This window comes from Cebus imitator, unplaced genomic scaffold, assembly GCF_001604975.1.
Source record: "Cebus imitator isolate Cc_AM_T3 unplaced genomic scaffold, Cebus_imitator-1.0 Scaffold163, whole genome shotgun sequence".
NCBI classification, from domain to species: Eukaryota; Metazoa; Chordata; class Mammalia; order Primates; family Cebidae; genus Cebus; species Cebus imitator.
The window spans coordinates 4790078-4811755 of NW_016107478.1; the positions used below are offsets into that span (position 1 = coordinate 4790078).

General features: G+C 40.4%; 1 protein-coding gene across 13 annotated transcripts in view; it reads left to right on the forward strand.

Moving 5' to 3' along the window:
- FGGY (FGGY carbohydrate kinase domain containing) overlaps nucleotides 1-21678 on the forward strand; it is a 432024-nt gene that overhangs the window by 234405 nt on the left and 175941 nt on the right. For all 13 annotated transcript variants that reach the window (XM_017544014.2, XM_037744071.1, XM_037744075.1 and 10 more), the window contains one exon: nucleotides 11202-11305. In XM_017544014.2, the coding sequence (XP_017399503.1) occupies nucleotides 11202-11305 (104 nt within the window). The remainder of the gene's footprint in view (nucleotides 1-11201; nucleotides 11306-21678) is intronic.

The following is a 21678-nucleotide window of genomic DNA, read 5'->3' on the forward strand; positions in this document are numbered from 1 at the left end:
AAAATTATTTCCTTTGAAATACAGAATTTGAAAGAAAAAGCAGAAGGAAAATGAAAAATAATATGGATATGCAGAATATATCCAACAGAAATGTGTACTTGAGTGTACCAAAAAACATGTACAGGGATATATATAATACCGTTTCAACAGCATAATGGTTAGAAAAGTATGATTTCTGGCTACCTAAGCCAGTTACCTAAGTTTATTTTCCATGCTGTCACCTACTTTCTTTGTCATCATGTGTCAGTTACTGAACATGCTGAGTCTAAGGTTTTTATCTCCAAAATGGGCATCATAGCAGTTTAGAGAATTAAATAAGTTAATTTACCTAAAGCACTCAAAACAGCACCTGACATGGGTAAATACTACACAACTACTAGCCGATGATGATGATAACAGCTAAGCCATTTTTGTGGCCGGGAGTCAGCAGCCACAGCCAGGGTGGAGGAGATCCTTCTAATCATAAGGTCAGAGGAAAAAGGGTCTCAGTAAAGAAGTCTTCTTAGGCCCATACAGCAGGAATTACTACTTCTTGTCAGAAGACTTGTTTGTCCTCTGTTGCAGCTATGAGTCTGCCTCTGTCGTGTTCTTGGCTCCTCAAGAGATTATAAGCTCTTTGAGGACAGAGATTACTTTTGTTTCCCAGCAGTGCTGAGCACACTGCCTGATGTAAAGTTGTGCTCTGTAAATGTTTACTGAATTGAATACTTCTAAACAGAGAAGGGAAATACTATTAATCATGGCTGAACATGTGACAGCACTGTTCTTTCAAGCCAAGATTTACACATTCATTTATTTATTTATTTATTTATTATTATTACTGTTTATTTGAGATGGAATTTTGCTCTTGTTGCCTAGGCTGGAGTGCAATGGCGCAATCTTGGCTCACCGCAACCACCTCCTCCTGTATTTAAGCGATTCTTCTGCCTCAGCCTCCCAAGTAGTTGGGATTACAGGCATGCACCCCTACACCTGGCTGATTTTGTACTTAAAGAGATGGGATTTCTCCATGTTGGTCAGGCTGGTCTTGAACTCCCAACCTCAGGTGATCCGCCCACTTCAGCCTCCCAAAGTGCTGTGATTACAGACGTGAGCCACTGCGCCTGGAGATTTTTTTACTTTTAAATCATCATTTTCCTTTTAGAGATGGGAGGTCAGAGGCCCAGGTAACTCAGCTCATTTGTGTGAGGTCATGTAAGTGGTGATATTTAGAAATGTCTCCCTCAAAGCCAGTGCCGTTCCTCACAGGCACCCCTTCCCTAAGGCACCTAGGATGGGCACAGAGAAAGGAGAGCAAAGCCTGGCTGGGACTGCTGTCCAGAGAAGGTGGGCAGATGTCAAGAGCAGGTGCAGAGGTGGAGAGGAGAGCTAAATCTTGTCCTCAGTAGAAGCAGAGATGTCATTTCAACTGCAGGTTTGAAAAATGTCAGTGCATACCTCATGAGATTTTCTGTAATTCATTTTTACTCTCATAGTCTACACTATTTGTTTATCTAAGCCATTATTCTCTTTGAAACTATGTTAACCACATGTCATTCATTGTGCTGCAACCTGGGGCTTTTTATCCTGGTTAGGGTTGTTTTGCTTTGTTTTTCCTCCCTAGCTGCTCTGCATATCACTTAAATCTCTGAGCCCTTGACCCGACACTTACCCAGTGGTGGGGGTCACCTTACATTCCCATCTACAGTCTCCTAGGAATAGTGGTGACAGGCAAGGAATAGAATCAACATCCAGCTTCTGGATCTATTTGTCTTTTTGTTCTTACTGTCCGAAGCTTGGGTCAAGGATAAATTAATCAGTGTAGATGTAGGAGAGCCCTCTGACCCTCCCCAGGAAAAATCCTAGCCTTCATAGAAACTTGGCCTGGCTTTGGCTCTCAGAGTTAATTCCAAGCTGTGAAGAATCTGTCAATGTTCAACTAACCCCAACAAAACCTTTGGAAGTTTCTGTTGCAACCGAAACTCATATCAAGTAAGGTGGTACTGAGTTTAGCATCAGAGGTTGGAAAGAGAAGAGAGCTAGCCTGTTAATTAAGATTTTTCTTTCTTTAAATTTCAGGCTTCTTCTATTTCAAATGTCCTAAAGAACTTATCCTATCACTTCCCATCTCTTTCCTGATGTTTTCCTGAAGCATTTCACTGTTTCGTTTTATATTTTTTAGGGGATTATCTGGGGTGCTGATTTCTTTCTCTACCTTCAAGGAGCCTTTGAATAATTTTATAAATGACACCATTTGTCTAGGAGCAAGATAAGGTTGTGGAAGGCAAGCTAGTCCTGCTTTCTCCCACTAACATTTATTAAATAGTGCCTATATCCCAAGCACAAGGCTCTTGCCTTACACATAGCATGACCAACTATTCCAGTTTGCCCCAGAATAAGGGGGATTCCTTGGGCCCTGGACTTAATAGAGTGTAGAGGAGGAGAGTTATCTTTTCTTCTGTTTATCTGAGGTTCATAGCTGGGGCCCTTTTAACAAAAGACAGATTAACAAGAGAGAAGCATACACATTTATGTAATATGTTTTATGTGACATGCTAGCCATCATACAGAAATGCAGACCCAGAGGAACAGTTAAACTTGAGTATTTTTATGTTAGGCTTGATGAAGTGTAGACAGACATGGAAAAATATGATAAGGCAAGAAGGGCATGATTTAATGGTAATAAATTGGGTAATGTAGCAAAACCTTTTAGCTCAGATTCATCCCTGTGATCCTTCATCTCCAGATATAAGGATGGTGCTTTCCTATTCAGACCTGAGTCACTGGTCACTCCATATTGTCTGATAAATGTCTGCCTGTGTATTTTTCCACCACTACTAGACTGGAATCTTGTAGAATACAAAGAAACAACTTTCATCTTTAGATTATAGCACCCAGCATAGTTCCTAGCTTATAATTGGGGATCAGTAAATAGCTGTTGAATTAGTAAAGTTATAAATTTTCTGGAGGAATTTGTATGCTTTACAGTCACAGTATTAGATCTATTTAAGGAACTTATTCTACAAGATGCATTTGTGGTGCTTAGCCCAGTTCTCTTAATTTTGTTTCTGTTTATAATTTTTGCAAAGTAATTTTTATGAGTTAACTTGGCCATTTCGATTAGATTTCAGCCTGCTACTTTACCGTGCCTAATGTCTAAGAATGAAAAATTGTCTTTTCTGAAGTCACAGATGATAACGTCTAAGTAATGTAGAGGCTGTGTTGAGGTTAGGAAGAAAGGAATTTCTGAAATCAAGTTTTTGCTTTGTCCTCACTGTAGTTTTTTCTAGTTTTCTCTAAAGTCTCAGATTTCCAAGCCATACCTATTAGCCTGCCTTTGAGATTTGATCTTTCTGGGTAGAAGGGAGAAACTGAGGAGTTGAGACCCAGTTATCAGAGGGTCTGTTCTTTATTCTCTCCACTCCTTCCAATCCAACCAGCCTCTTGAATTGGCTTCTGATTGCTATAAGTCATGGAGGAGTGTGGCATGAAGACAGAAATGATGAATGCCATCCCAAGTTAAATTGCAGGATGCATGGTGCTACATGTCACTGTGGCTTTAGTGAAATAAACAGATTTTGGTTTATTCCTAATGTTTAAAATGCTAGCCTGGATTCTGCCTACTACCTGGTGCCTCATTTTCCTTATTCCTCTGGGCCCCCAATTATTTTGTCATCAGTTGTATAGTCAAGGACAAAAAACAGATGTTCCAATCAATCTGAGTAAACCCAAATAACTCTGGCAAAGCACACACTGTGATGAAAGTAAATGAACTGTCATGCCAAGCCTTGCTATTAACGCCGAAGATTGGAAGTTGTCAGTAGTAACAACAATAGTGGTGAAACTGTATTGAGTAAACTGTGTCCCAGGCATTGTTCCACTCAGTTAATCTTCATGATAGCCCTGTAAGCTACATTCTTTCATCATTCCAATTTTATAGGTCAGGAGACTGAGACCCAGGAAGCTTAAGTGATTTGACCTACTTGCCAGACTTGAAACCAAGCAGTGTAGTTCCAGAGTCCTTGCTTTGAATCATTACACCCTAACTAGTTCAGATATCTAGTAAATGTCTGTCTACATCTCATGTAGACAAAGACCTTCCCTATTACCTTTCCTGCTCTGCAGAGAGTGGGAGGGTTGAGGGGGAGGGGGTCGTGGCAATGTCAAGGTATGTAAAATTTCTCTGTTGACTTAAAACAGGATTATTTTTTAAAGTAAACCTTCTTTAGGATTTAGTCGGGGTAAGTTCTAGACCATGTTTCTTTCAAGGCCAAAGCAATACTTCATGAAACATTGGGGTTATCTTTTTGACTATTTTACACCCCTTCATTTGCTAGGCTTGAGGTTAACCCTTTGGGTTTGCTTTAGTGGTATTTTGACAGTAAGTCCTGAAAGAGATCTGAGTTCAGCTATGCTATTGTTTGGTAATACTTAGAGTTCCTATAAACAGTTGAAAAGAAAGGAACTAGCTTTTGTGGGCTCCATGAGACAATGTTAGGTAAGGTACAGTTAGAGTCAGATAGATCTGGGTATGGTATAGTCCCATCCCCAAGTCCCCTGCAATGTAGCAGTGTGGGACCTTGTAGAAGTTGCTTGAAAAACTTCACTCTCCTTTTCTCAATTTGTATATCAATGTGATAATAACTACCTTGCAAAATCATTGTGGGAATCAAATATAATATTTGCAAAGTATCAAGCACAAAGCAATCTCCTAATAATCAAGGATCTTAGAAGCTTTAGTCTTTACCAGTGATTTTTGACAAGGTATGTTGTGAAGCTCCAGTAATTACATTATTACCCATGAGTTGTCACTCAAAACCCATCAATATTTTTCACCTTTATTCATATTTAAGACACAGAGCCTTTGTCCATGAATAAGTATGCTACTTTTACCTACAAAATGTCTTGTGCTTTACTAGTATGTGACTTCTGCCACACACGTTTATTTATTTATTTATTTATTCATTCATTCATTCATCAATGATAACAACAAAAAATAGTGAGCCACTGCAGTGTGAAGACTTGGCCTGGCCTCTGTTTGCTCATTGTTTAGTAGAGGGATTTGTTTATATTGTCTGTGCAAACACATAAACTACAGATACAGTGATGGAATCCACAGAGGGTCAGGAGATAAGATAAAAAGGAAGGAGGCTTGGTCAGTTCTGCTGGGCTGGGGTGTTTTGGGGATGTGGGGAGATGTGATCAGGAAAGGTTTCTGATGCTGCAACTGAGTTTTCAAAATGGAGTCCATGCTCCCCAGGATTGTCATGGGATGAAGTGTATTGGTGGAAAAAGATATCCTAGGCAGAGGGAGCAAATTAAACAAATGCTTAGGGCCACGGACCAGCAAAGCAATTCAGGAATAAGGAGAAAAGGAACCACCCATATGGAGTCCTGCTTGTGCCAGGCACTTCTGTAGGTCCTGGAAGGAACAGTTCCCATTTATTGAGTACTGATGTGTTCCACCTAAATCTCACTTAATTCTCCCAGCAACTTTGTGGGTAAGTATTGCTATCCAAATTCTTCCTATATGGAAATTGAAGTTCTAAGGGATCAAGGCATTTTTGCCCAAGGGGATGAAGAGGGATTCAAGTCCAACCCTAAAGAAATAGGTAAAGTAACAAAAGCAGCAATAACAATAATAAAAATAGTAAAAACAGCAAAGGTTCATATAGTACTAGGCAGGTTTTAATCTGTACTGTTCAATATAATATCCACTAGCTGTATGTTGCTACTTAAATGTGAATTAATTAGAACAGAATAAAAAATTTAGTCCTCAGTTGTACTAGCCACATTTTCAGGGCTCAATTGCCACATGTGTCTGGTATCTACTGTATTGGACAGTGCAGATATAGAACATTTCCATCATCACAATTCTGTTATTAGCACTGTTGTAGGCATTTTACATATATATTAACATGTGCCATTCTTATAATAATACTGTAAGGAGCATACTGTTCGTATTGTAGAGATGTGGAAATCGAGGCGTAAAGATAAGAAGCTTAACCAAAATCACATGATGAATGAGTCCTTATTTTTAAGCACTGCACTATAATACTAACCCAATATAATGAATTCTGTATAACATAAATGAATGTTAGTCAAAATAATAGAATTCAGTGTCTACTTGTATGTAGTATGGTGTTAGTCCTCTGCAGAGAACATGTCTTTGATATGATTCTTCCAGGAGGATACAGTTGTCAGTTTACATGCATGGAACTGGTGGTCTCTTGAGAGCCTTCTCTGGAGACTTTCCTCTCCAGGAACTCCAGGAACCTCCCAGCCAGCTTTGGCAAGAAACTCATTGGATGTGATTTATCAGTCAGTTCATTCATCCAAATGGCTGAATCAAGAGTCTCAAATTGATAGAGTCTTAAGTAATGTTCAAAACCCTTCTTATCCTTTTTGAGTCTTCAGAGAAGGTGCCTAAGGTTGTTATTTTAAGAGAATCTTAAATGCCAATACATCAGACGCAGAGACTGAAAATCCTAGTCTGAGCCCAACTTCTGCCTCTAAGTCACTAAATAAACTCAACTAAATTACTTCACCTTTCTGAAATTCAGTTTCTTCAACTGTAAACTGGAAATAAAATACACATATCACAGGATTTTCTAAAGACTAATTGAAGGTTACAGTGTTTGAGGATACTTTGCAAGCTATAAAGTACTTTATATGGCTATAAAAGTAGGAGATAATTATAACACAACTGCAAGAACTCAGGATGTTTTTCTTCTATATAACCCTGTAAGCTTTCAGAACTGTCATAGCTTGATAAATTATAGGAAAATCTACTCTTAATCATAACATTTGCAGAGTCTTTTTTATTTTACATCATTTTAGTAGGTACTCAATGCTTGGGTGGACATATTGTTGGTTGAATGAATGGGAGAGAGGAAAGGAGGAGACAGCATATTAAAGTGAATAAGAGAGCTGTTCATGAAGTTTTCAATGTTCCTTTTTTTAACATTCTTTTTAAACATTGCTTGATAAGAACTATCTGTGTTACGTTGAGGGGTGGGAGACATTTAATTAATTGAGTCAGTAAGCCTGATTTTCTGCTATTTGTTTTTTAGTTCAACAAATATTAATTGAGCCACCACCATCGGCTGAGCATTGTGCAAGCTTCAGGGAAAACACAGTTAATAATGTCACTATTTTTTTATGCCCGTTTCTTGAGCTGCTAATTTTGCCCCTTAAACATTTTGAGGATTGCAGAATAAGCTGACACTGATATCGTCATATGAAGGGCCCCAGTTGTACCGAGAGCTGCACTTGTGTCAAAATCACATCTTGTGAATTGTTTCCTGATGTACACGTGCAGTCTGTGATTCCTCTATGGATTGCAAAATATGTTTCTCCAGAAAGAAGACAGCTTCTCCCACCTTTTGTTGCTTTTTCCTGCTTGTCTCTGAACCTCTTTTCTCTGGAATAACCCATCAGAGCACTGTGTGGCCAAAGGAAAAACGTCAGCTCTCCTATTCATGTGGTCTTGAAGTGAACATCAGCTATGCAGGGCTACCGAATTGAGGTGGACATTAGGCAGAGCATAGATAACCTCTCTTGAGGGAAAATCAGGCTAGTCCTGCTCAATATATACAATTTTAGATAAGAAGACATCTGACCTCATATTTTAGGAGAAGAACTGTGTATATACTGAGAATGGCTGAGGAAGGACCTCCATTTGTAGTTCACTTCTCTCATTGTGGAGATAAGAGAACCGGTTCAAACTTTTAGGCCATTTGTGGCAGAATTGGGGCTGAAACTCATTTTTTCTAACTCTCTTAGCCCATGGCTCTCACTGTGTTTCCTGATGAACTAGCACTTCCAAGTATGTTTTCATTATATAAGACAATTATAACATCATAAAGTGAGGGAGTGTAGAAAGAACATAAGCTTTGGAGTCAGACAGAACAAGGTCAAATCCTGGCACTGCTTCTTAAATCTGTGTGACCTTGAACAGGTTACCTGAACACTGTTCTTCTGCTTCTGCATCTATTGAGAGGAAGAAAGAATATTACCTTTTATGGATGTTGCAATGATTAAATGAGAGAACATTCAAAGAGCTTAGCATAGGATCCAGCCCATCTTTGATATCTGATATGTTTACTAGAAAAGAAGAAAGAATCCAATTGCCTCTTCAGAGGGGATTCAGGTGATGATGATGATGATGATGATGGAGAGAGTGATAGTGGTGATGCTGACAGAGCTACTGTTAATCAAATTTTTAAAGCATTTCTGCAATATCAAAGCAACCATTTGATGATGTTACTTTCCTCATTTTATAGCAGGTCCTTCTGTCTCCCAATTCCATCCTTTTCTCGTAATAGCACACTAGCTCTCAAGTTCTAAGTCTAGATATAGCAACAATGAATCTCCTAACCTGAGAAGAAACAAATAAATATTGCCTACACATTTATTTTTCCTTCATTCTAATTCCTTTTAAGGATTGAATGACCCTGTAACATTAACTTTGCCTGTACTCTATGTGTATGCAACCAGTAAATATTGGTGTTTATTGGGAATTCCTCGAACCTACTTATGAAGCTGTGGACCAGCAGTGGCCAACTTGTTTTCTATCGTGGATCTCAAAATCAATATATTTAAGATCCCACTCTTTGAGATATATAGATAAGTAAACATTGACTGCCTGGCTATTGGATTTTTATCCTAGAGAAAAACCCTTGAGTTTTGGTGGCAAAGGACTAGCACTTTGGAATCAGATTACCTGAATGTGAATCACAGCCCTGTTCCTTGCGAGCTGTGTGACCCTGGTGAAGTTACTGCTCATTTCTAAGCTGCGGTTTTCTTATCGGTAAAATGAGGATAATATTAGTACTTATCACATTAGGTTGTTGTAAGAATAAAATGAAACATGTATAGAAAGAGCATGTAAAAAGAGCTCAGTTAAAATGAGCTCATATCTAGGGTTATTCCTGTACAAAAGACTTTGTGCCCTAAATGGGGTATCGTATCACTCAAGATCCACCCAGCCAGACATAAACCACTCTAAATGTTTAAAAAACAGATAATTTAATACCCAAAAATGGTGACTGATGACAGAGGAGCTGAGAAGGGCTACATTCCCTGTGAAGCAAATCAGAGATCAGTGAAATGGAAGCTGCCAACATCCCCATACTGGAGGGACTAAGGAGGGAGGTGGTGTTCCCACAGTCTAAGGGCAAAGGACACCAGCAGATGCTGGAGCCATGGCAGCCCTGTCACCAGAGCCCAAATGGTGGAGGGGAAGCAGTTGCTGCCTGGGACAGAAGAGAATGGGGTAGACTCTTGCGTCCCCTTTCCTCCAGCCCCAGATGTCCCAGCAGGGCCAACCTTGGCTGACTTGAGTCTGGGAAGTGCTGCCTGCAGGGGCAGCCCCACAAGACTGAGTGGAGCAGGGGACTTGATCTGAAAACACGTGGGCCAAGGATTCTTGCAGATGAAAGTCTCAGACCTCTATCGCCTAGTTGTTGGTAATCTAACTACTGTGATAACTAACACAGAAAGTTTGGAAGAGTCTTACTTCCCCCTGCTGCTGGACCTCTGAACAATAGCAGACGTTCACAAGTTGCTGTGTCCCAGAAGGTAGAATTTGGAAAAAGTAGTGGAAGAGCCTTGAGAGCCGTAAGAGGCCTGTCTCTGGCCTTTTTCTCACGTTACTTTCTAGAAAGGGCTGCTGCTGAGCAGGCAGTGCCTTCAATATCTGGGGATTTGTGGCCTGATGAGACACTCCCACCCTGCCATTTACCTTGCTAAGTTCTGCAGAATTTAGTATAGACTGAACTTCCTTGGGCCCCTCTAGGTGGGTTAGCTGGCCTTGTGGCCCCTCCTGTGGTATACAGTACTGATTTCCCTGCATTGAAATGCTCCATTTAGTGTTCCCGTTTTTCCCAAGCAGGGGCTTGTCTTCTTCATCCTTGCATCCCCAAGCATTCATATTCTCACTTCCTGCATTGAACTAGCAACTGTGGTAGGTCCTAGGCTAAGCATGAGAGTAAGACAGTGCCAGCTCCTAGCAACTTTTATTATAGAAGGGAGGCAGATGGGATGTATGATGTTTTGAAATTACCAGTGTCTTTTGTGCTAGGGAGGTCCGGTGCCTGAGACTATTTAACAGGGAGAATCATCTGTCCTAGAGGATCAGGTAAACCCTCTAAATAGGAGTTGGCCTGACAGAGACGTTGGCGGAATGGCATTCCAGGCAGAGGGAAGAACAAATGTGAAGGTCTTGAGGTGGGAAAAAGCATTGAAGATCAGAGATTGACAGCAAACATGGCATTGCGTGGGAGCTGATGAGGTCAGCAGGAGCTGTTCTCTCCTGTGACCCAGTGTCTGTGTCCTGCCTGAGCACTTTCCACCCCCAGCTTTGTGTTGTAGTTCTGCACGTCTGCATGTTTGTGGCTTCTACATCACACCTAGTATATTGCATTTTGTGCCTAGAAGGGGCTTGTTGGATATTTGAGAAAATGAGTACAACTCCAGGCCCTAAACAGTCTTCTAGCTCTCTTGTCACATTTGTAACTTCGCTTGCTCTGCAAGTATCAAGGAGTACGAGCCCTGTGGGTAAGAAGCCTGAATTTCTACCATTTATGGGAAACCCTCTGCTATTTGGCCTTCTGTTACTAGGAACTCATTCTCAGTCATCCTCTCCTTCACACTTGGAGTTCTATGATAAGTAGTAGTAAGAATGGTGACCTAGGGATGCCAGAAAGATTCAGTCATCAGACAATTCCTTTGCTGTTGCTTCTTTGGGATTGAGATATGATGTGTTAAAGCAGATTCCATTTGACTGTGCTCCTTCCTAGCAGTGTGACCTTGGGCAAGTCACTTAAACTCTGCAGACCTCAGTTTCTCCTCTGATGCCTAGCATTAATAATATCTTTGATGGTGTTAAATGAGACCATGTATGCAAATATGTAGCATAGTGCCTGGCATTTAGTGAACACAAAATAACTGATAACTGCTGCTTTTATTATGACAATCACAGTTACTGTCATTATTATAACATTGGGTGCTATACATTGACCAGAACAAAGCAAAATCTGAGCAGGTTTCTGAGTTTTCCCATGCAGGCAAATATGCCCTTTGAGACTGCAAGACACACAGGACTCTTCCTGCATGTTGTTTGACTATTAAAAAGAAGATTTGTTAATGATTGTTTTTAGCTTTCTCTCCCTCTTTTTTATGTGTTAAAGAGGATTTGGTTTTGTTTTCCTTTCTCACAGGAGTGATTGGGGCAGATGTGAGAGGGCACGGCCTCGTCTGTGAAGGGCAGCCAGTGACGTCACGGCTGGCTGTCATCTGTGGAACATCTTCTTGTCACATGGGGGTAAGTCCACTGAGCACAAAGGGAAGGCCACCACACAGCAGGAGGCAGCCTGGGAGGAGACCCTGAGTGCTGGCTTCTTCACCTCTGCACTTCTTTCCTCTCTTCCCTGCCTGCTGCTTGTGCTTTGTCTAGCCAGAAGCCCAGCTACCCGCTCCAACACCCTTGCTTACATTTGCTGGATCTTTTTCTAGGGGCCAGATTCTTAATAAGCATGAAAAGGATTGAGTGCTCTTTTTGACATCACGCTGGCCAGAGAGCCCAGTCATGAAAGGGGATGTCTGATCCCAAGGTGGCAAAGTCTAGCTCCTCCAGACTGATCTGTCCCTAATGGGTAGTGGGGTCTTCTCCGCAAAGAGTGTCTGTTTTCCTTGGCCATGGAACTCTCTCTCAATCAATATAAATCTATCTCCCTGGGAGCGTCCTGATGATCTATAGAATTAGCCTGCATATCATGACTTCAAAAGAACACTGATAAGCAATTTTCACTTTGTTAATTTTTCTCCATGAATTAGTGGAAAGGCTTTCTCCAAGATTGCAGTTAAAATTTAGTGTCTGCCCTAAAATTTATATCTTCTTTAAATGCATGAGTCTAAAAGCATTCCATTCCGATAAGTACCCATTTCTACCATATTTTTATTTAAAAGTCATTACTCTGTTAAACTTAAATCGACAACTCTTTGGAATTTTCCCAGATGAGTGAAATAGAGGGGAGAGTGGGGGAGGAGAGAGAGATGAGCAGAGATTAGAGCAGACACAGCCCAGGGCAGAATCAGAGCAGCTACGGAGGAAATTATGTGGGATGTTAAACTGTTTTGCAACTGTAGGGATCTCTGAGACTTTTTCACCATCAAATATTTTGGTTGAGTGAATATGAATACATGTATTTATTTACTTATGCTCTTGTGCTAAACTGTGGATATAAGAATGACATTGGCCCTACCATTGATGAGATGAAGTCATAACAGACATTACAATATAATACAAGGCCCCCGAATGTAGCTACAAATTGAACTCATGATACTAAGCATCTGTTATGTGCCAGTGTATTCTGTGATGTGTTCTTGCCCGTGACATCCCATGTTGCATAGTGGGGGGAGCCAGCCCAAGTTTCCAATCCCACTTCCTCAGTTTACTAATTATGGGCCATTGGGCAAGTTACTTAAACTCTGGGCCCCAGATTCCTCATCTGCAATATGTAGAGAGTGACAGCATCTGTCTCAGAGTGCTGTGAGGATTAAATGAGGTAATATTAACCAGCCTGAATCTCTACGATTTATGAGAAACCCTCTGCTATTTGGCATTCTGTTACTAGGAACTCACTCCCAGTCATCTTCTCCTTCACACTTGGAGTTCTGCGATAAGTAGTAGTAAGAATGGTGACCTAGGGATGTCATCCCTAGGTCAGTAAGCATATCACAAGGGCTCACTCTTAATCACTAGGCTGTTATCCTTACTGAGCAGAAAAGACAGTGGCTGACTCTGCCTGGGAGGGTGAAGGGTGATAGAATCTTCTTGAGGTGACATTCCTGCTGGACTGTTTGTCTGGGGTCTAGGCAGCCTTGAATGGAACTTGTCTACGTTTGAAAATTGCAGTGTATTTGGCCGGGTGCAGTGGCTCGTGCCTGTAATCCCAGCACTTTGGGAGGCCAAGGCAGGTGGATCACCTGAAGCCAAGAATTCAAGACCAGCCTTGCCAACATGGTGAAACCCCATCTCTACTACAAATACAAAACATTAGCCAGACATGGTGGGAGGCGCCTGTAATCCAAGCTACTTGGGTGGCTGAGGCAGGAGAATTGCTTGAACCCTGGAGGCGGAGGTTGCAGTCAGCCGAGATTGTGTCATTGCACTCCAGCCTGGGTAACAAGAGTGAAAACTCTATCTCAAAAACAAAAAAAAAAAAAACAAAGAAAAAAATTGTAGCATATTTCTTCCACTCAGCAGCCTTTTTATAAGGCTTAGCTGTCCCTGAAGGGAGAGATCTGCAGAGGCCTGAGGCCTCTTGAAGCCAGAAGGCACCAGCCCAGGAGCCAGCCCTTCTTTCCCTTGATGTGAGTCTACACTTGTTAGATTGTCTTCACTGAATACTGATTTAATCCTGTTTAAATTATCTCATACTTTCACAGGAATACATCTAATCAGGCTTCTCCTGGGAGATCTGAATTTCAGGCATTTTTACCCCACTCAATTCCGATTTCTGAACAGAAGCAAATCTAAATGGATGCAAGTGTCTCTGTGACGCACTGCTTCTCAGTCTTACTGTCTCTTAATGGAGATGAGACTGGCTTTCCCTACTCTGTTTATTTTATACATTTGGGACCTAAAACATAGGAAAGTCCAGTAATTTTCCCAAAGTCACAAAGCTTTGAAGTTCTGGAGCTGAGAACTCAAATCTCACTATGATTCCAAAGCTCATACACCTCCTTGCCTCCTAAATTGTGCATGAATATGATGTACCCATAGAGGAATGGTGAGAGCATGGGCTTTTATATTGTCCAGAGGCAAGCTCGGACATCTGCTCATGCACGTTTTGGCCCCCTGACCTGAGTGAGCTGCTTAACTTCTCTGAACCTCAGATTTTTCATCCATCAAATTGGGGATATTGATGCCAGTCTCACAGGGTTGTTGAGTAACATGCATTAGGTAGGTTTGTACCTAGCACATAGCAGACACTAAAAAATGGTGGAGATTCTTATGAAACTTTCCTAGTGATATAAATGGCTCACATGAAACAACTGTTTGGGCTTTAACGAGCTTGATGGGCAGCTGCAGTTGGTTGCGATGAATGAGGGCCATAAAATGCCAGTTTATGATGGTCGTGTTGTGCTGGAAATGAAGTCCCCACCCCCACCCTGCTTTGTACTTGGGAGTGGGAAGGGACCTTATGGGCCAAGGGGATTAATCATCAGCTTTAATGTTATGTCATGAGGGCGAGACTGTGGTCATGCTGGCATGGGAAAGTGCCTTTGATCTCCCTCAGGTGCTGGGAGCCCAGCAACAATAACACCTTTGTGAGGTCTAGGAGACGTGCAGGTCTGAGGAAACACTCCCAGGGAGACTCAAGGACCCCCTTTGTTGTGGTTCTGGCAAATAAAACTGCCACTGTGAAGAAAAATTCACCAAACAACGCAGGGACCAGAGGGGGCTGTGGGCTTTTTAAAAAGTGGTTTTCAGCATGATCTGAAGGATTCTTATTCTTCTTGTTTACTCACTTCTGATGTTTCCAATTTAGTAGATTAATTGAGACAACATTCCCGAAACATTTTATGCTTGATCCAGGTTGCCTCTTTCTAGATCACCCAAAAAGCATAAATGAATGAATGAATGACCACGTAAGTGAAATACTTAGAAGCTTCCTACTTCCAGGTTCCTGTTACTTCCAGGAATCTGGAGAAAAAGTCCAAGGTTGAACATAAGACATACTAAGGCCTTTGATATTTTAGAAGATACGAGCATGGGCTGCACATTTATCTTCCTTATGGATGATTTAATTAACAAGGAAAAAAATGCTGTGCTTTTTTTAACTCCATGAAAGCAGAGCTGCTTGTTCAGAGTTAATTACTACCAAGTCACCAAAACCCTAGATAATACACAGCAGGGGTTAGCCAGAGGTTGAAAAGTCACGGGGTAAGAAGTAGCTGATCCTTGCCCTTGCACCCTCACCCTTTTCTTGAGCTGTCAAGTCGGGTTGTAACTTGGCAACTTGTCTTGCAGTTCGCATGTCAGATGGGAAGAGGACCCTGGGGGGTTGGGGTAGGGAGGAGCATTGACGAGGTAAGATTTGAGCAGAACAATACTTGAAGAGAGCTGGGAACTACATCTGCATCTTAAATCCCTCAAAACTGAAGTTTTCTCAGTCTTAAATGAATGTAGAGATATTGGTTCTGTATCATTGAATGAATGTGGAAACTCAAAGACATAGGCTCATATGCTGCCCCCACCACTTACTATGTGAATTTAGGCAAGCTGCTTCATCTTTCAGTGCCTCAGTTTCTGCATCTGTTAAATGTGAGCAATAGTATTTACCCATAAAGTTATGTTCAGGTTTAAATTAGGCCATCTTTGTAAATGATGTGGCATTGTACTGACACAAAATACCGAATGTGACAATGTTATTAAAAATGAGTCATTAATCATGCATGAACAATTCATATGGTTATGGATTAGAATTAGAGACATCAGTATGAACTCATATTTAGTTTAACATAGATGCAGAGGATACATATAGAAATAGTTATGGATCTATACATATACTTGTACAGGTTAGTAAATACATATATATTTCCTATCTTTGTTAGCAGAGATGGCCTAGAAACAAGGATACCCCAAGAGTTAGTTTTTACAAGCATGTAGTGTCCAGTTCATGGTGAATAATACCATTATCCAGTACAAAGAGCCAGAACTCCTTGGAGAAATGGTTGATTTTAGGACTGAGATAGGAAATATACAAGATGAGCTTGGAGTATTTGCAGTGCCAGAAAGATAGGAAGTTCTCAAAAAAAAAGATGAGAATACGTCACAGGGAGCCAACTGAGGGAGCTCCCAGTGGCCAAAACTGGAACAATTTAAGCATTAAAATAAAGTAGTATTGAATTATAACCCAAAGTATAACATAAATATCTATAAGCCCATACTAATGTGAATAAATTATTTTGAATAAATAAATAAATGAAAAGAAGAGATGCATCTCCCATGCAGAAGAATCCCAAATAATTTACATAAATGTTCCACTATCAAGGAGGTAGAGCGGAACTTTCCACTCCTTAAGTGTGGGCTGCACATAGTGACTTCCTTCCACAGAATGTGCTATGGAAAATGGGGGAAGAGTAATTTTACATTGGAGAAATATGAGAGACACTCTGTCATCCAGGTGACAAGGTCAACGTCAACAATGATAAGTCATGTTGATAGTACATAACCTTGATATGATGTGATGAAAATGACACTTTGTCTTCGTTTTGTTCATCCCCAAATCCTATAAGCCCAGTCTAATTACCAGGAAAACATCAAACAGGTCTTAGTTAAGGGAAATTCTATAAAATACTTGAGTAGTATTTCTCAAAACTGTCATCCAGCTCATCAAAAAACAGAGAAAGTCAGATAAACCATCACAGGCAAGAGGAGCCTAAAGAGATGTCATAACTAAATGTAATGTGGGATCCTGGAGCAGAGAAATAACATTAGGTAAAATCTAAGGAAATTTGAGTAAACTATGATCTTCAGTTCATGATAATATATCATCCATCATTCACTGTGACATATACAATTGACAGAAGATATTGATGATAGGGGAAATGTACCTGGATGTGAGGCATGTAAGATTTTTACAAACATCTGATATTGTAAAACTATTCTAAAATTTAAAAATTTATTTTAAAAATATATTATTCACACATAAAGAAAACATTTCTTCAAGAAGAACTACAAACCACTCCTCAAGGCAATAAGAGAGGACACAAACAGTTGGAAAAATGTTCCATGCTCATGGTTAGGAAGAATCAATATCATGAAAATGGCCATACTGCCCAAGGTAATTTATAGATTCAATGCTATCCCCATCAAGCTACCATTGACTTTCTTCACAGAATTGGAAAAAAAACACCTTAAATTTCATATAGAATCAAAAAAGAGCCCACATAGCCAAGACAATCCTAAGCAAAATAAATAAATAAATAAAAAAGCTGGAGGTATCATGCTACCTGACTTCAAACTATACCACAAGGCTACAGTAATCAAAACAGTATGGTACTGGGGGAATGAGGGGTGGTAGCGTTAGGAGAAATACCTAATGTAGATGACGAGGTGATGGATGCAGCAAACCACCATGGCACATGTATACCTATGTAACAAACCTGTACATTCTGCACATGTACCTAAGAACTTTAATTGAAAAAAAAAGAAAAAGAAAACCTTTTTTTGTGTGTGTTTACCTGGCTAAGTGCTAAAAGTCTTCAGTAAGATAAAATATCATGCCTGCCTTCAAGGAGCTCAGGCACATTGAGAAAGACAGACAAGAAAAGGAGATACTATAATACAAAATGATAACTACTATAGTTAATGCATGGCTGGAGTGTGGTAGAAATAGGAAGAAGAGGCCGTCTCAAGTCCTAGGTAGATGAGGTTTTTCTATACGAAGAGATATTTGCAGGATCATGGCTTCCCAGCTCCCACTGAGATACCGTTCCTGCCAGCCCAGTTTCTGGTAGTAGGCCCTTTTCTCAGTCTTCTTCACTTTGTTTTTCTTTGCTGTGTCCACAAAGCCTTGCAGCTGACTTCCCCCGAGGCCAGAGCAGGATGTGGGTGTGTGTGAGCCCTTTGGGAGGGCACCGCAAGGAGACAGAACAGCTATGTACCATGAACTAATGGTCTTCTGTTAGTAGCTGAGAAGAACGGGCAAGTGAGACCAGTTTCTCTGTCATGGTCTCTTTAACAAGTGACATTGGCAGAAGTTATCTGAGGGGTGGACTGGGACAGGATTCTACATGGTACAGTAGACCTCTGTGACACCTAACAATGAAAGCACTGAGGTGCTGCTCAGAAAGTGCCCGCTTCCTCTTCGTTTACCAGGACCTGCTGTCGTGAGCCCTCTAGGAACCAGCATTCTCAGGACACTCTCTGTTTCAAGAGTAGCTCTCAGACTGCATGTATTGAAAACAAACTATGCTAGGCATTGATTTGGTGAGGAGAGGGTTGATACGGTTCAGCGGACAATGAGAGACAGACTATGCACTCAAAAAGCTCAAGGTAACTTGTTTCTCAAGACATCTGAGAAACATTATAGAAACTTGTGCTGGACTGAGTATCTCTGACCCCAGGCAATAGCACCCCAGCCTCAGTCCTCATGAGGAGGTAAGCAATAATGCTACTTGCTACCATCTGTTGACCGCTGACAGTGTACCAAGCATCTTACTACGACTTTGTATCATGTAAACAGCTCAACAATACTATGATGTAGGTACCATTACTGTCCTTCATTTTACAAGTTAGGAGACTGAGGCAAAGAGTGGTTAAATGGGTCACACTATGTGCAGGGAGGGGATACTTTGAGCCCTCTAGAGGACTGACCCCAGAGTCCTTTCTCGTCCGTTTCACCTGAATAGCTTCCCTCAAAGGCCTAGAGGAAAGGGAGAACAGACTCAATTAAAATGGGCAAACATGAGCAAACATTTGAATAGACATTTCACCAAAGGAGAGATTTGAATGAAAAGCACTGGTCATAAGGGAAATGCAAATTAAAACTACAGTGAGATCCTCTACTACTTCCACTCATTTCAGAATGGCAGACATTGTGGTGAAGAGGTGAGGAATTGTAGCTCTCACACACCGCTGGTGGGAATGTAAAATGATGCAACCAAATTGGAAAACAGTTTAGCAGTTACAAAGTTAACGTATTCCTACTATGTGATCTAGCCATTCCACTCTTACAAAAGCATGTATCCATACAAAAATTTGTACAGCAGTGTTCATACCAGAAAATAAAGCTTTGTAATAATCCAGCATTGGAAACAACCCAGATGTCTTTCAGCAGCGAATAGATCAACTCTTGGTGTATTAAGAGAATGAAATACTACTAAGCAGTAAAAGGGAATGAACCATAATATAAGATACATCATGGATTAATCACACAAAATAATTATGCTGAGTAACAGAAGCCACTGATTCTTCCAGGCAACTTGCAGTCTTTTGTGGAAAACTGGGCTCAGGCCAGCTGACAGATAGATTCCCCCTAAAGATTTTTGTCCCTGACCTCTGAGATGCTGTGTTCCTAGGAGCTTCCAGAAACATGGGGCCAGATATCCCTGCCCAGCTTTTATAGAAATAGAATGTCTGGATCACAAGGTAGATGTAAGTTTTAAGAAACTGCTGAACTGTTTTCCAAAGTTGTTGCACTAGAAACAAATGCAACTTTCTTAAATGAAGCATAATTCCATTATTTAAAATTCTTGCAAAAGCAAACAAATATATAGTGACAAAAAGCAGATCAGTGGTTGCCTGGAATCACGGAATGGGCACAACAAGGACAGGAGAGTAGGATCAAAAAGGGCACAAGGAAAGATTTGGGTATGTTTACCTTGATTGTGGTAATATCTTCCCTGCTGTATGCTGTGTCAAAACTTACCAAATCAGACATTTTAAATATGTACAGTTCATTGAATGCTAATGGCTCAATAATGCTTTTAAAAAACAAAAAAATCAATATTGTATCATGAGACTGCTGAAGTTGCTTATCAGCTTAATGAGTTTTTGGGCTGAGACAATGGGGTCTTCTAAGTATACAATCATTTCATCTGCAAACAGAGATAATTTTACTTTCTGTCTTCCTGTTTGAATACCCTTTATTTCTTTCTCTTGCCTGATTGTCCTTGCTAGAACTTCCAATGAGATGTTGAATAGGAGTGGTGAGAGAGGGCATCCTTGTCCTGTGCTGGTTTTCAAAAGGAATGCTTCTGGCTTTTGCCCATTCAGTATAATATTGGCTGTGGGTTTGACATAAATGGCTCTTCTTATTTTGAGATGCTTTCCATCAACACTTAGTTTATTGACTGTTTTTAGCATGAAGGCATGTTGGATTTTATCAAAGGCCTTTTCTGCATCTATTGAGATAATCATGTGGTTTTTGTCATTGGTTCTGTTTATGTCATGGATTATACCACTAATAGACAAAGAGAGCCAAATCGTGAGTGAACTCCCATTCACAACTGTTACAAAGAGAACAAAATACCTAGGAATACAACTTACAAGGGATGTGAAGGACCTCTTCAAGGAGAACTACAAACCACTGCTCAAGGAAATGAGAGGACATGAACAAATGGAAAAACATTTCATGCTCATGAATAGAAAGAATCAATATCGTGAAAATGGCCATACTGCCCCAAGTAATTTACAGATTCAGCGTTGTTCCCATCAAACTACCATTGACTTTCTTCACAGAATTAGAATAAAACTGCTTTAAATTTCATATGGAACCAAAAAGGAGCCCATATAGCCAAGACAATCCTAAGCAAAAAGAACAAAGCTGGAAGCATCATGCTGACTGACTTCAACCTATACTACAAGGCTACAGTAACCAAAACAGCATGATACTGGTACCAAAACATATATGTAGACCAATGGAACAGAATAAAGGCCTCAGAAATAACACCACACATATACAACCATCTGATCTGTAACAAACTTGACAAAAATAAGCAATGGGGAAAGCATTCCCTATTTAATAAATGGTTTTGGGAAAACTGGCTAGCCGTATGCAAAAACTGAAACTGGATCCCTTCCTTACACTTTATAAAAATTAAGATGGATTAAAGACTTAAACATAAGACCTAAACCATAAAAACCCAAGAAGAAAACCTAGGCAATACCGTGCAGGACATAGGCATGGAGGCAAAGACTTCATGACTAAAACACCAAAAGCAATGGCAACAAAAGCCAAAATTGACGAATTGTATCCAATTAAACTTAAGAGGTTCTGCACAGCAAAAGAAACTATCATTAAATTGAACAGGCGACCTACAAAATGGGAGAAAAATTTTGCAATCTATCCATCTGACAAAGGGCTAATATCCAGAATCTACAAGGAACTTAAACAAATTTACAGGGAAAAAATAACCCCATCAAAAAGTGGACTAAGGATATGAACAGACACTTCTCTGAAGAAGACATTTATGTGGCCAACAAACTTATGCAAAAAAGCTCATCCTCACTGGTCATGAGAGAAATGCAAATCAAACCCACAATGAAATACCGTCTCATGCCAGTTAGAATGGTGATCATTAAAAAGTTGGGAAACAACAGATGCTGGAGAGGATGTGGAGAAATAGGAACACTTTTACACTGTTGGTGGGAGTGTAAATTTGTTCAACCATTGTGGAAGACAGTGTGGCAATTCCTCAAGGATCTAGAACTAAAAATACCATTTGACCCAGCAATTCCATTGCTGGGTATATAACCAAAGATTGTAAATAATTATACTATAAAAACACATGTACACATATATTTATTGCAGCACTATTCACAATAGCAAAGACATGCAACCAACCTAAATACCCATCAATGCTAGACTGGATAAAGAAAGAATCAATATTGTGAACTCACCATGGAATACTATGGAGAGCTGGAACTCACCATGGAATACTATGCAGCCATCAAAAAGAATGGGTTCATGTCCTTTGCAGGGATGTGGATGAAGCTGGAAACCATCATTCCAGCAATCCAACACGAACAGAAAAGCAAATACCTCATGTTGTCACTCATAAGTGGGAATTGAACAATGAGAACATATGGACACAGGGAGGGGAATGTCACACAGCATGACTTGTTGAGGTAGTGGGGGACAAGGGGAGGGGGAGCATTAGGAGAAATACCTAATGTAGATG